Below are 12,326 nucleotides of genomic sequence, written 5' to 3' on the forward strand. Positions count from 1 at the left end.
AAAGAAAAAAAAATTAATGTGAAATTAGGGCCCTACAGATGACATGTCATGATATGACATAATTCTGATTACTGGAAAAAGAAAACCCAAAATACAATAAATCTATGAAATATCAACTCATAAGTTGTAGTAATTGAAAAAAAAAAGTGTGACACCCATAAACTGTATGTAAGTGTGACATACTTTTTTAAACATTGTGGTGTATATTTCACTCCCATATGTCTTAGAAAATGAAGTTTGGCATCACAGGGTGAACAAGTCCACACAGTAGACCTACCCACCCACACATCTCAGACATCATGGAAGGGGTAGGTCTGTCAATTCTGCAAACCCACTAATTATCATGGTGTTAAATGTAAGATAACTTACACAAAAACCATTCCTATATAAGGAAAGAAACTGTGGACAGTTCAAACAGCTGTTGTGAGGAACAAAGTGTGAAATGAAAAAGTGTAAAAAAGAATGTAGTATAAAAGTTTTCTGTAGCTCACCCATATATGACCACCACTCATCTGCTACCTCCAAGTGACAAAATGCGCAAATTCACTACACCGCCTCGCCTGAACTAAGGCATATAATTAGCTAATATTTGGTTTTCCTATACTTTTCCATGCAAAGTTTCATTTTATAAAAGTAAAACTTCCTCTAGCCTCTCTTAACCACCTTCACCTAAAATCACTCGTCTATCCCATACATATGTAGTACCTCCCACAATACTTTCCCTATCAACCCTGTCTTAAGCCTTCTCCAGGTCTCAAACCCCCCAAAAAAGAAATATATAATAATAATCTTCATAATAATCTTCACCTTTTGCCAACAACTTCTTCCATATCTACCGTACTTAAAAAAAAAAAGACCAAACATCATCTTCCTTCCCCAAACCCACATTTTTATTCCTTAATCCTCTGTTCCCCTTCTAATCTCAGTTAACACCCTCCCTTATGCTTTTTCAACTATACTCATACTGATCCCCTCTTAAACTACTACATTAATTTTTCTCCCATTTTCCTATGTAAAGGGGAACTATATGAGCACCCACCCAGTCATCTGGCATATACTCCTCCCTTAGGCACTCATTAAACAACCTCACTAGCCAGTCCATTATAATAGTTCCTCCCATCATCAGCCTCGTACTTGCTTTCACCATGATGTCATTTGTGTTGGAAATGAAGGTCATGGCCACCCCAGTCATAATTGCTTGATGGATAGTAATATAATCTTTCTCATCTGCTTTCAGATTTAGTTAGGATCTCATCACGATGAAGACTGGTGAAAAGGAGAGGGAGCTCTTTTCTGTAAGTACATGTGTAGCTTGTTTTCTAATAGATAACAACAGAAACCAATGCATGTATGCTGGATTTTACATTTTCAGTGTTTATGCAGGTGATTTTGTATTTGCAAGATGGATGGAATTGGAAATTCATCAAAGAGAAGTGAAAGTATGTGATAACTTTTCAACAAATGTGATTATTATTAGCTAATATTTTTTTTATTACTAGGTCAAAGGTGCAAATCAGGAAAATAGAAAAAAGAGAAAATTGAATGATGAGGAGAAGAAGAACAAAAAGAAGAAAAGGGAACACACTGTAGTGATTGATGAATTAAAATATGAGGTAAGGAATAATATTGATGTATATTGTACCGCACTGGGGTGTTTACTCCATGGTAACATGTAACCAATATTTTTAGTGACATGGGGTTTTAGCGGTCTGGGTTCGCACCAGGTAAGTCAACAATTGATCAAATCCTAGCACTTTGTGTTCTTATGGAACGCTGATGTGCTTCAACAGGGGTCTTCTGCAGTTTATGTTGATCTTAAGAAGGCATTTGATAGGGTACTCTGGGATTGATCAGTGTCATTGTAGAGCATCTATTGGCAACACACTAAGATCACTGACTTTCTCTTTGCTGAGAATGCTGTCCTTGTTGAGTCATGGGATGTCCTGGTTGCATCTCTTGAGTCACTGCAAGGGAGGTGAGACCATTTGGACTACAGGTCCTCTGGACCAAGACCATGGTACAGTCATTTAGGGGCTTACTAGATGACACAATTCAGTCTATCTGTACTTGTACATGTGGCAAGGATATTGGGGTCTTGAAAAACTTCACATACTTTGGTAGTGTAGTGCATAACAGCGGTAGATCATGTAAGGAAGTACTTCAAAATATTGTCCATGGTGTGATGGACACACTCAACAGAGTATATGGTATTATCAGTATTTATTCATGGTAACTAAAATCCATATTTTCATCTTACTAGTGCTCCCTGTCCTGTTGTACAGTACTGAGACATAGACATTGAATGCTGACTTGAACAGATGTCTCATTGTGTTTTTGTACCAAGTGTTGTCAGAGAATTGCTGGAATGACTTTGTATCTAACCAGAGACTGTACTCTTGACTCAGTCTAGGCTTGTTACCAGTGTAATTTGAGAACATCAACTCTGCCTCTATGGGGATGTGGCATGTTTCCCTGTATTGTTGATTGTCTGTCCGAACAGTCCCGTCTCATAGGGTTGCCTCCACCTGTTCAGAGTTATTTAGAGTGGGGAGGATGGTTGCATAGGAGCATGCTCAGAGAGACTATGGCATTGAGTGAAGCAACTCACTCCCTGGTGTATGCTTCCTTGAATCTATCCTTTACCACTTCTTCTCGTATGACTGCCTCTTCTGTTGATCTGTTTCCCCCTATAGTGGGGAGAAAAGAACTTTGCCACCATGTTTCCTATTAATGTTATAAAAAGCAAATAAGTGGGCTAGAGTGATGGGACTAGGGAACCTGCACTGTATTCCTCCTACAAAATTTAGGGTTTAGGAGAACTAGAACCCTAGTAATTGGGACACTAAATGTGCATGCTAGTGATACAGATGAGAGTATGAGGGAAAAATGGAAACCCTACACCTGTACTGTGGCTGGCAGTGGTCCCAGGACTCTTCCAATCTCTGGGACTTAGGTCTCTTTGGACAGTTGTCTGTGTTGTATTGGTGTGGGATTTGTTCTCAGTCACCATCTGAATGTGATAGGAGAAGGGGAGCAGTTGCTAGATGTCAACTCCCCATGTGTGAAAAAGTGTAGGAAATATAGATGAAATTGATAGAGAAAGCTGGCCCACTTCAGAGAATGAATGCCAGCCATAGATGCACTTCCTAATGGAGGTGAGGGGTGTTTGATGAGTTTTGAAAGTGGGTAGCTTTACAAAGGGTTACAAAGGTGGAGCATGCTGACAGGAGACCTCCTGGCCCATATCTAGGTCGGATGCAAAAAAATCATAATAATGATAAATAAATGAATATATAAATGAATAAATAAAAGCCATAATAACAAATAATAAATCAAATACATAAATAAATGCATAGGTATAGTTAAATGATAAACAAATGGCTTTATTGTCCATCTTGGCAAACCACCACATGCAGATACTGGTCATTGGTCCTTTTTGATATGTATATAAATGTATCTAATTATGTGTGTATATATGTGAGATAAATTATCTTTCATATACATTTTATTACAGACTCTGTTTGAGGGTATGCAGTGCTTTGGTTGTGTGCAGGCAGTCAGGGATTATGAAGTCATTGTTAGTTTGCCACATGGACTGGTGGGCACTGTACCAATCACACACATCAGTGATGCATATACAGCTAACCTACGGAAGGTGAGTTATACAGAAAGTTGGGGGCTGTACCCACCCTCTCTCAGTCTTATGTGGTGTTCCCCATAGAACAATACATGAATATTATAGGATCCCAGTTCTATGCCAGAACCCTTAGCTGATCTCACTACATCTCTCAAGCACCACCAACATAGTACAACAAATGCTACTATCAATGTGTATATCAAAAGGTTTCTTCCCCCTTATAAGGGAGGTAGCCAGTCAAGGTATGCACCCACCCACTCCTCATCCCACACCCATTCATCACCCATTTACTTTCCTTTCATCTCAGCTCTCTGTGGATGAAAGGCATCCCTGCTCCCCACCCACTACCTGGGTCAGAATCAATGTAGCAAGACATGGCACATCCACAACAGGGCCCAACAGCCTAAGCTGGTTTACTTCCACTGCTTCATTTACATGGTAACCCTCCCTTCTTGTCCCCTCATGCATGAATAGAAGTGACAAGGAGAAATCCCCCCCCCCCCCAGGCTGCATCAATTTTTTGTCCATTCACAAGCATTCTTCACTTCACTCCAGGCTGCATCAATTTATTGTCCATTCACTAGCATTTTCCACTCACACTTATTTCACCTTAAGCACACAACTTTGTATGTACACATTTAACTGCGTGATGATTCTGACCAATATAAGGGCCAATTAACGTGTATTGTTACTACCTGGATATCTTTAGACAATGCAGTTGGGAGACACAGGACTATCCACTTCTTTTCTTTCATAAACTCGCCAGACAGCAGAATTATGCACCCTTTCTCAAGCTACACTCACCTTGAACAACACAGTTGATGTACCTCCTTCTTACCTACCCCTCATGTAGATTTGTCACATATTTCAGATCCTGGTCAGCAACTATAAATAGTCCACACTTTCTTGTATATTTGCCATTTCCCTGTTCTGTTTCTCATAGTCATTTATCGCTAACCCTTCTGTCATTGATAACATATTACAAAGGATTACAAAGGCAAAGCATGCCGACAGGAGACCTTTTGATCCATATCTAGGTCGGATGCAAAAAAAAAAAAAAAAAAAAAAAAAAAAAATAGTATTAATAATAAATTAAAACTATAACAATGTAAATAACAATTAAAATACATAAATAAATGCATTGGTATAGTTGAATAACAAACAAACAGGTAAATAGTAAATGATAATAAATTGACATATAACTAATAATAAATGAAAATCAGACAGACAAATTATAACAAAACAAAAACAAATAATATAACATAAATTATAATAATTACAGCATCTTACTTAGGTATTTATCTAAATGATTCTTAAAGCTTCGAACTGAACTACATTGCACTACCTGTGCAGGAAGTTTATTCCATTCATTAACTACACGGTTGGCAAAGTTGTTTCTACCTACTTCCAAATTGAATCTATTTCCGGACAGTTTGAGACCATTGTTTCTTGTCTGATTCTCATTCAATGTGAAAATTTGGTCACTTTTGATGTTGTCAATTCCCTTTAAAATCTTAAAGACCTGTATCAAGTCACCTCTGAGTCTACGCTTTTTTAGGGAAAACAGATTCATGTGCTTAAGTCGATTTTCGTATGATTTATTTTTGATATTTGGAATCAGTTTTGTGGCTCGCCGTTGTACTTTTTCCAGTCTGTCAATGTCTTTAATGAGATTCGGTGACCATACGGAAACAGCATATTCCAAATGTGGACGAACTAACGATTTATATAGCTTGTTAATGAGTGATGGACTTTTGAAATCAAAAGATCGCGCAATCAATCCCAGAACCTTATTTGCTTTCTCAGAGGCTGAAATACACTGCTTGGATGATTTGAGGTCGTTACTGATAATTACGCCGAGATCTTTTTCACTATCCACTTTTGTTAACGAATTTCCAAATAACTTGTAATCGTACTTGCTGTTATTTTTACCTATGTGCATTACCTTGCATTTACTTGTGTTAAATTTCATTAGCCACTTTTCAGACCATTGCTGTAATTTATCTAAATCTTCTTGAATATCTAATTGGTTTGAGTGATCATTTGCCACTCCGCACAGTTTTGTATCATCAGCAAATTTGGAAACAGTAGATTTTAGTCCATGGTCTATATCATTTATATATACTATGAATAGAAGTGGCCCAAGAACGGAACCCTGAGGAACTCCACTTGCAACACTTTTCCATCCAGAAGTTTTTCCATTTAAAACAACTCTCTGTTTTCGACCTTTCAACCAATTACTAGTCCAACCTAATAGGCTACCACTTATTCCATGCAAAGCTAATTTAGTAAGTAGTCTTTCGTGTGGGACGGTATCAAAAGCTTTTGCAAAGTCTAGATATATTAAATCTATATTGTTTCTTTTGTCAAAATTCGAGACAACTGTGTTGTAGAATTCGAGTAAGTTAGTCACGCAAGAACGTTTCCGTCTGAAACCATGTTGGCTATCATTTATCAAACGGTTACTTTCTAAATGATATTCGATAGCATCTCTGATGATAGTTTCCATTATTTTTCCTACGATCGAAGTCAAACTAATAGGCCTATAGTTATTTGGTTTCTTTTTGTCACCTTTTTTGAATATGGGAGTAACGTTAGCTAGCTTCCATTCTCTTGGGACATCTCCGGATATGATGGATTTCTTGAAAATAATTTCTAATGGAACAACAATCTCATTTTTCATTTCCTTTAAGATTCTTGGATGCCAACCGTCAGGCCCTGGTGTTTTATTAACTTTGAGTTTGTCTATACACCTTTTAATTGTTTCTTTTGTTATATTTACCGTAGTGAGTAAGTTTACCCCAGACTTTTCACAGGTTTCAGTTTGGAATTCACTTTGAGGTGTTTCGTTTACGAATACCGAGCTAAAATAATTGTTTAAGAGATTACACATTCCTTCATTTGAATATTCAAGTTGACCGTCAGCAGATAATAGTGGACCAATGTGATTCCTAACAACCTTTTTATCTCTAATGTAACTATAGAATTCTTTGGGATTCTCTTTGGATTTCTCAGCGATGTTCATTTCGTATTGTCGTTTTCTTTTTCTTATTGTCTTTTTTAAATCTCTCTGTATTGATACATAACTTTCATAGTCATTAGATGCACCCGAGCACTTATATTTCTTATAAGCCTGTCTCTTTTTAGCAATACTTTTTTCAGTTTCTTTGTCGAGCCACTTTGGGCGAGCCTGATTTGGGGGACGTCTGTCCTTAAAAGGAATGTAAGTTTGAATCATCTTAGTGAGCGTATTTTGAAATATTTCCCACATCTGATCTACAGGCCTTTCGTTTAATTTTGCCTCCCAATCTGTAAGCTGAAGCTCCTGACGTAGTTCTATGAACTGAGCTTTACTGAAATCGGGTATTTTAGAAGCACAAGTATCTATTCTAAAATTGTTTAGGAGTTTGAATCTGACTAAGTTGTGATCGCTATTTGCAACAGATTCACCGACTTCTACATCAGTTGCCATGCTTTGATTGTCTTAGTCTTATGAGAAGACTTAGAAATGACCAGCTTTCCATTTAACACCCTCTTGTGTCTATTAGGGTCATTCTTATTTGTCTTGCATTCTTATTGTCATATTTCACTTTTCTTGTATTTGTATGTATTATTTACATCTTGGTCTAAATGACCCAGATCCCATTCTCTATATGTTATTGTATTATACCTGTATTGTTTTGTTCTCTTAATATAGTTGTTAGTTACTTCAGGTTTGATATTCCTCTTTGGAATCTTCTGTCTTTGTTACCTTATTATTTCTAGTCATACAGCTTTATCTGGCTACATACTGGATAACTCAGTCTAAAGTTGACTACTAAAAGTGAGTTGACATTTAGGCTTCCTGATTGTAACAATATATATATATATGTTATTGTCTGACCTTGTTATGGACCAATAGGTCTTTTGTAAGTAAACTTTATAACTAATTGTTTCAAATACAGTTAATAGAAGTAATATTTTGCAGGTGACTGAGGCAGCTGATTCAGAAGAGGCCACTGAAGATGTTGCTAGCCTGCAAGAAGTTGTAACTAGGGGACAGCATGTTAGTGTAAGAGTTAGTGCCCTCCAGAAAAAGGAAAACTTTACAAAAGGTAAGCTTGTGGAGTGTGATAAATGAAAATTTTCCAGGGTATGTTGACCTGCTATATGTAATAAATGGTTTTGATTATATCTTCCTCTATATTTGTGAAACAAAGGTAGTTGTAGAATTTCTTTGGAAATGTGTATGTATTAAATATCTCAAGTGCAATGGACATGGGAAAGCAGTGGAACTGGATGAAGTCAGTTTGTAGAGAAAGGCAAAAAGATGGGGAAAAATTCAGTCAGAGGAAAACTGAAATGAGGATATGCAGTTTTCCATTATGTGTTGTATAGTATGGGCAGTTATCTGCGATGTGGTCATCCAGCCTTTGAATGGCTGGATGGTGGTCACACTACAGCCTTGACAATTGGACTCTGTCCTCTTGTGGGGAGAGAGAGATCCATTGTGATGTATATCGGGGTCAGGCATGCATCAGTGTGTTGTCTTTCAGTTTGCTGATGGAGCAGTGAGTGATATGGTTTTGGATATACTTCTGGAGGTGGGTGTCTGGTGGTTGTGGAGGAGGAGAACAGAATATTTGTGTGTGCTATAGGTATTTGGGTGTTGTTTTGATTGGAAAACCTGTCATCCAGGAGGTGCCAAGATAAGAAGGAGGAGAATGAAGTGTGATAGGGATGGCATGGGTGAGAGTGGTTTTTATGCCTTTGTTTTTTGGCTACCTTCCTTGTAAGGGGAAAAATAAGCCTTTGGTATATGTATGTTTGGTTGGTAGCAAGTATAGGTGTAAGTCAACAGAAAGAAACTGTAATCATGATATGTAACCAGGCCATAAGAATCACACTTCATTACATCTACAAAATGCACAAAACAAAACCTGAATAATAATAACTGGATACATTGAAATAACTCCAACAGGACATAAGTACTCAGAAATAAAAATTCTCCCCCATAGAGCAGCATGAAAATAATCGGCACACAGTTCAATGCAAGAGCTATCAATTTCATTCTTACATCCCATTACATAACCAAAATGAACACAACAAAGCAGCATAATACTAAAACATCCACAACAACCTACCACCTACACTTTGCAACACATACAAACATACGAACAAAGATTGGACAAATTCGAACTACCTATCCTGAAACATACGAGCATAGGAACAAAGATTGGACAAACTCAAACTACCTACCCTGAAAAAAAGAAGAGAAAGAGGAGACCTGCTAACCATATACAGAATTATGAAAGGGATGGAAGTCCTTGATAGAGATGACTTACTAAAGTGGGATAGAAGAAAAACCAAAGGACACAAAAAGAAACTAAAGGATAGTTACAGAAGAGATCTGAAAAAGAATAGCCTCCCACACAGAGTGATAGATATCTGGAACAAACTGAATGAAGAAACGGTGAGTGCAAAAACTATACGAGAACTTCAAATCAAACTGGATGCTGCAAAATACAAAAGTGGGTCACTAAGAGCATAGCTCTCTTCCCGTAAAATACAACTAGGTAAATACCTCCATTCAAAAGCACATACACCTTGGTCACAAAAGAAGCATGACCCTGAAACTGTACTCCACCCAACTCCCCTTTTGGTAAAAGCCCTTGGCATATGTATTTTTTTTAATCCATTTGTTTATTTATGTTTAATGTGTCTAACTTTGATATTTTTTCTTGCAGTAATTTTGTCAATGGTCCCACAAGATGTTAATAGTGAAATGAGAGCAGATAATCTAAAGGTGGGGAGCTTACTCTGGTGCAGTATCAAGAGCATTGAAGACAATGGTTTTGTGATTGATGCTGGAGTGCCTAAACTGCATGCAGCATTCCTAACAAGGAAAGATGCTCCTAAAGGTAAGTAAAGCTGGTGAGGATGAGCTTCTCATTATTTATTTATTTTATTTTTATTTATTTATTTTTTATTATTATTATTATTATTATATCTGCTTCTGACCCAGGGCAGTGGACAGGGTGCAGGGATGACCCGTCATCTAGGAGGTGCTAAGATGGGAGGGAGGGTGGAGGGGTGTGGAGTGTTTTCAGGGATGGAATAGGTGGGAATGATTTTATGCCTTTTCCTTTTTGGCTACCTCCCTAGTAAGGGGGAAAAAAGCCTTGGTATATGTATGTATGCATGTATATATATATATATATATATATATTTTTTTTTTTCCAAAATGAAAGTCAGTTGTAAGTTGCAGAAGAAAGAGGATAAAATATTTTAACAGTAAGGAGTAAGTTACGGTATTTGCAGCTTGACACAATAAAGTGGACATCCTACCTCATTGTTTTTTGTTTTTACGTAGCCATTAATGATAGTTGGCTATAACACGAGTTAACCCATCAAACTCCGATGACAAGATGTCTTGTCATTTGGTCAAATAAAACAAAAAATCATAAAACACCAAAATGTTTGATCAAACATTTTGGTGTTTTATGATTTTTTGTTTTATTTGACCAAATGACAAGACATCTTGTCATCGGAGTTTAATGGGTTAAAGAGGAAATTGATTGCCCTCTCAAACTGCTGCCAGAGATCCTTACCTTGGATATGTTGTGATGTCATTGTGGTGCAAGTACTGAACATGTGTATGATTGTATTTACCAAGTATTTATACCTAGTTGTTGAGTATGGTTTGGAGCAATGGTCATTGTGTCCCCTCTCTTTTTCCTTCATTTGTCAAACCTTGCCTTGAACTATTATGTTGGCTTGGGTTATATTTTTATCGAACTTATTCCACAAGTCCACTTCTTTGTGGAAATGTAGACTGGCAGAATGGAGATATGTCATCTTTGTGGTGCCTACCCTGTATTGGAATGTTTAAATGATGTTTGGTGAATAGAGTAGAGTTTACTCAGGTTAATTCTGTTCTATTCAACGTAGATGTGTGTACTATCAGTTGGGGAAAGTCTAGAAGTCTGTTTACCTCTAGGCTTGCCAGAACTCTACAAGGAATGACAAATGTATTTACCCTATTGTAGTATTGAGGGAAGGAGAACTGAAAACCAGTTGGATTGGGAATGATGAGGAGTGGTTCGAGGTAAAGGTGTTATGTTCCCGTGGCTGTTCAGTCTATGTGGATGTGGTGGAATGGAAGGTAAATGCGAGGAAGATGGACAGAGTAATGGAGATGGTTAGAGAGAATGGAGGGAAGGTGGAGATGGGTTACTTGTTGTTTGCTGACACTATACTTGTGCAAGGGCCAAATGAAGGTCTAAGGCAGTTAGTGACAAAATTTAGGAAGGAATGTTACAGGAGGAATTTGAAAGTAAATGTAGGTAAATGCAAGGTATGAGATGTAAAATGGGCGATGGTAGCATTAAATTGTAGTCAAGTCTTGAAGGGGAAATGTCACCATTGGATACTTTTAAGTATTTAGGGTGACTTGAATTAGGGAATGGAGGAGTTGGAGTAAAGTGTATAATGAGGAAGCGAGTAAAAGTCCTGGAGGAATGAAAAGTGTCATGAAGAGATGATTGTGCCCTTGACACTGTACAAATCTGAGGCTAGGAATTTAAGAAACCCAAAAAGGAAAAATTGAAATGTGTTTGGGAAGTATGATGGAGATTTTAAGGATGGATAGAGTGAGAAATAAGGTACAAGGAGAGCTGGGTTGGAAAGATAGCTGTCGGTTAGGGCTAATGAAAGAATACTTCAGTGGTTTGGCGACATTGAAAGAATAAGTGAGGAAAGACAAGCAAAAAAAAAGTGTGGAATGCAGAGGTGGATGGAGCGAACTTGAGGGAAAGACTGATAATGAGATGGATGGGTGTGGTGAAGGGGGCCTCGAGTTAAATGGAATGTTTGTTGAGCAAAATGGGGAGAAGGCATGAGATAGCTGTGAATGGATGATGAATTGATGCGGCCCAAAGGGATTTCTCCCTGTTTTCTCTATTTTCACATGGGGATATGGTGGGATGGTCCATGTGCAAATGAAGTTGGGCCTTGACTCTTCATCCTTGAGAAGCTAAGATAAAGCTGAAACAAAAGGGTGATAGATGGGAGTGTGATAGGCATGGAGGTGGATGCATGCCTTGGTTGATTACCTCCCTTACAAGTGTGTAAGCCTATGATGTGTATAGAGATAATATATGTATATATATACATACATACATATACCAAGGCTTTTTCCCCCTTACAAGGGAGATAGCCAAAAAGAACAAGGTATAAAACCATTCCCACCCATTCCATCCCTAAATACATTCCATTCCCCTCCACCCTCCCTCTTATCTTAGTACCTCCTGGATGATGGGTCATCCCTGCACCTTGGGTCAGAGGCAGTGTCGCAAGATGCAGCACATCCACAGCAAGGCCTCTTCATTAAATTGGCAACCCCCCCTCTCCATCCCCCCATGTATGTATGCATATATTATCTCTATACATATCACAAAAAAATGATATGTATAGAGATAATATATGTATGTATATATATACATACATACATGCATATACACCAAGGGCTTTTTCCCCCATACAAGGGAGGTAGCCAAAGTTAAAAGCATAAATCCACACCCACCCATTTGCCACCCCTCCTTCCCTCTTTTCTTATATATACAATTATATGTGTGTGTGTGTATTATACATACATACATATGCCAGGGCAACATAATGCATCCTTGACAAAGTCCCACCTTTACCTCAA

General features: G+C 37.8%; 1 protein-coding gene across 2 annotated transcripts in view; it reads left to right on the forward strand.

The window, feature by feature from the left end:
- The window catches only part of Rrp5 (Ribosomal RNA Processing 5), a 39,922-nt gene that overhangs the window by 4,222 nt on the left and 23,374 nt on the right, over positions 1 to 12,326 (forward strand). For both annotated transcript variants that reach the window (XM_076209242.1, XM_076209251.1), the window contains exons 2-6: positions 1,238 to 1,295; positions 1,500 to 1,613; positions 3,515 to 3,655; positions 7,605 to 7,731; positions 9,364 to 9,537. In XM_076209242.1, the coding sequence (XP_076065357.1) occupies positions 1,260 to 1,295; positions 1,500 to 1,613; positions 3,515 to 3,655; positions 7,605 to 7,731; positions 9,364 to 9,537 (592 nt within the window). In that variant the 5' untranslated portion in view covers positions 1,238 to 1,259. The remainder of the gene's footprint in view (positions 1 to 1,237; positions 1,296 to 1,499; positions 1,614 to 3,514; positions 3,656 to 7,604; positions 7,732 to 9,363; positions 9,538 to 12,326) is intronic.

This window comes from Oratosquilla oratoria, chromosome 2 (genome assembly GCF_046742065.1).
Source record: "Oratosquilla oratoria isolate Oo_2021 chromosome 2, ASM4674206v1, whole genome shotgun sequence".
Taxonomy (NCBI): Eukaryota; Metazoa; Arthropoda; class Malacostraca; order Stomatopoda; family Squillidae; genus Oratosquilla; species Oratosquilla oratoria.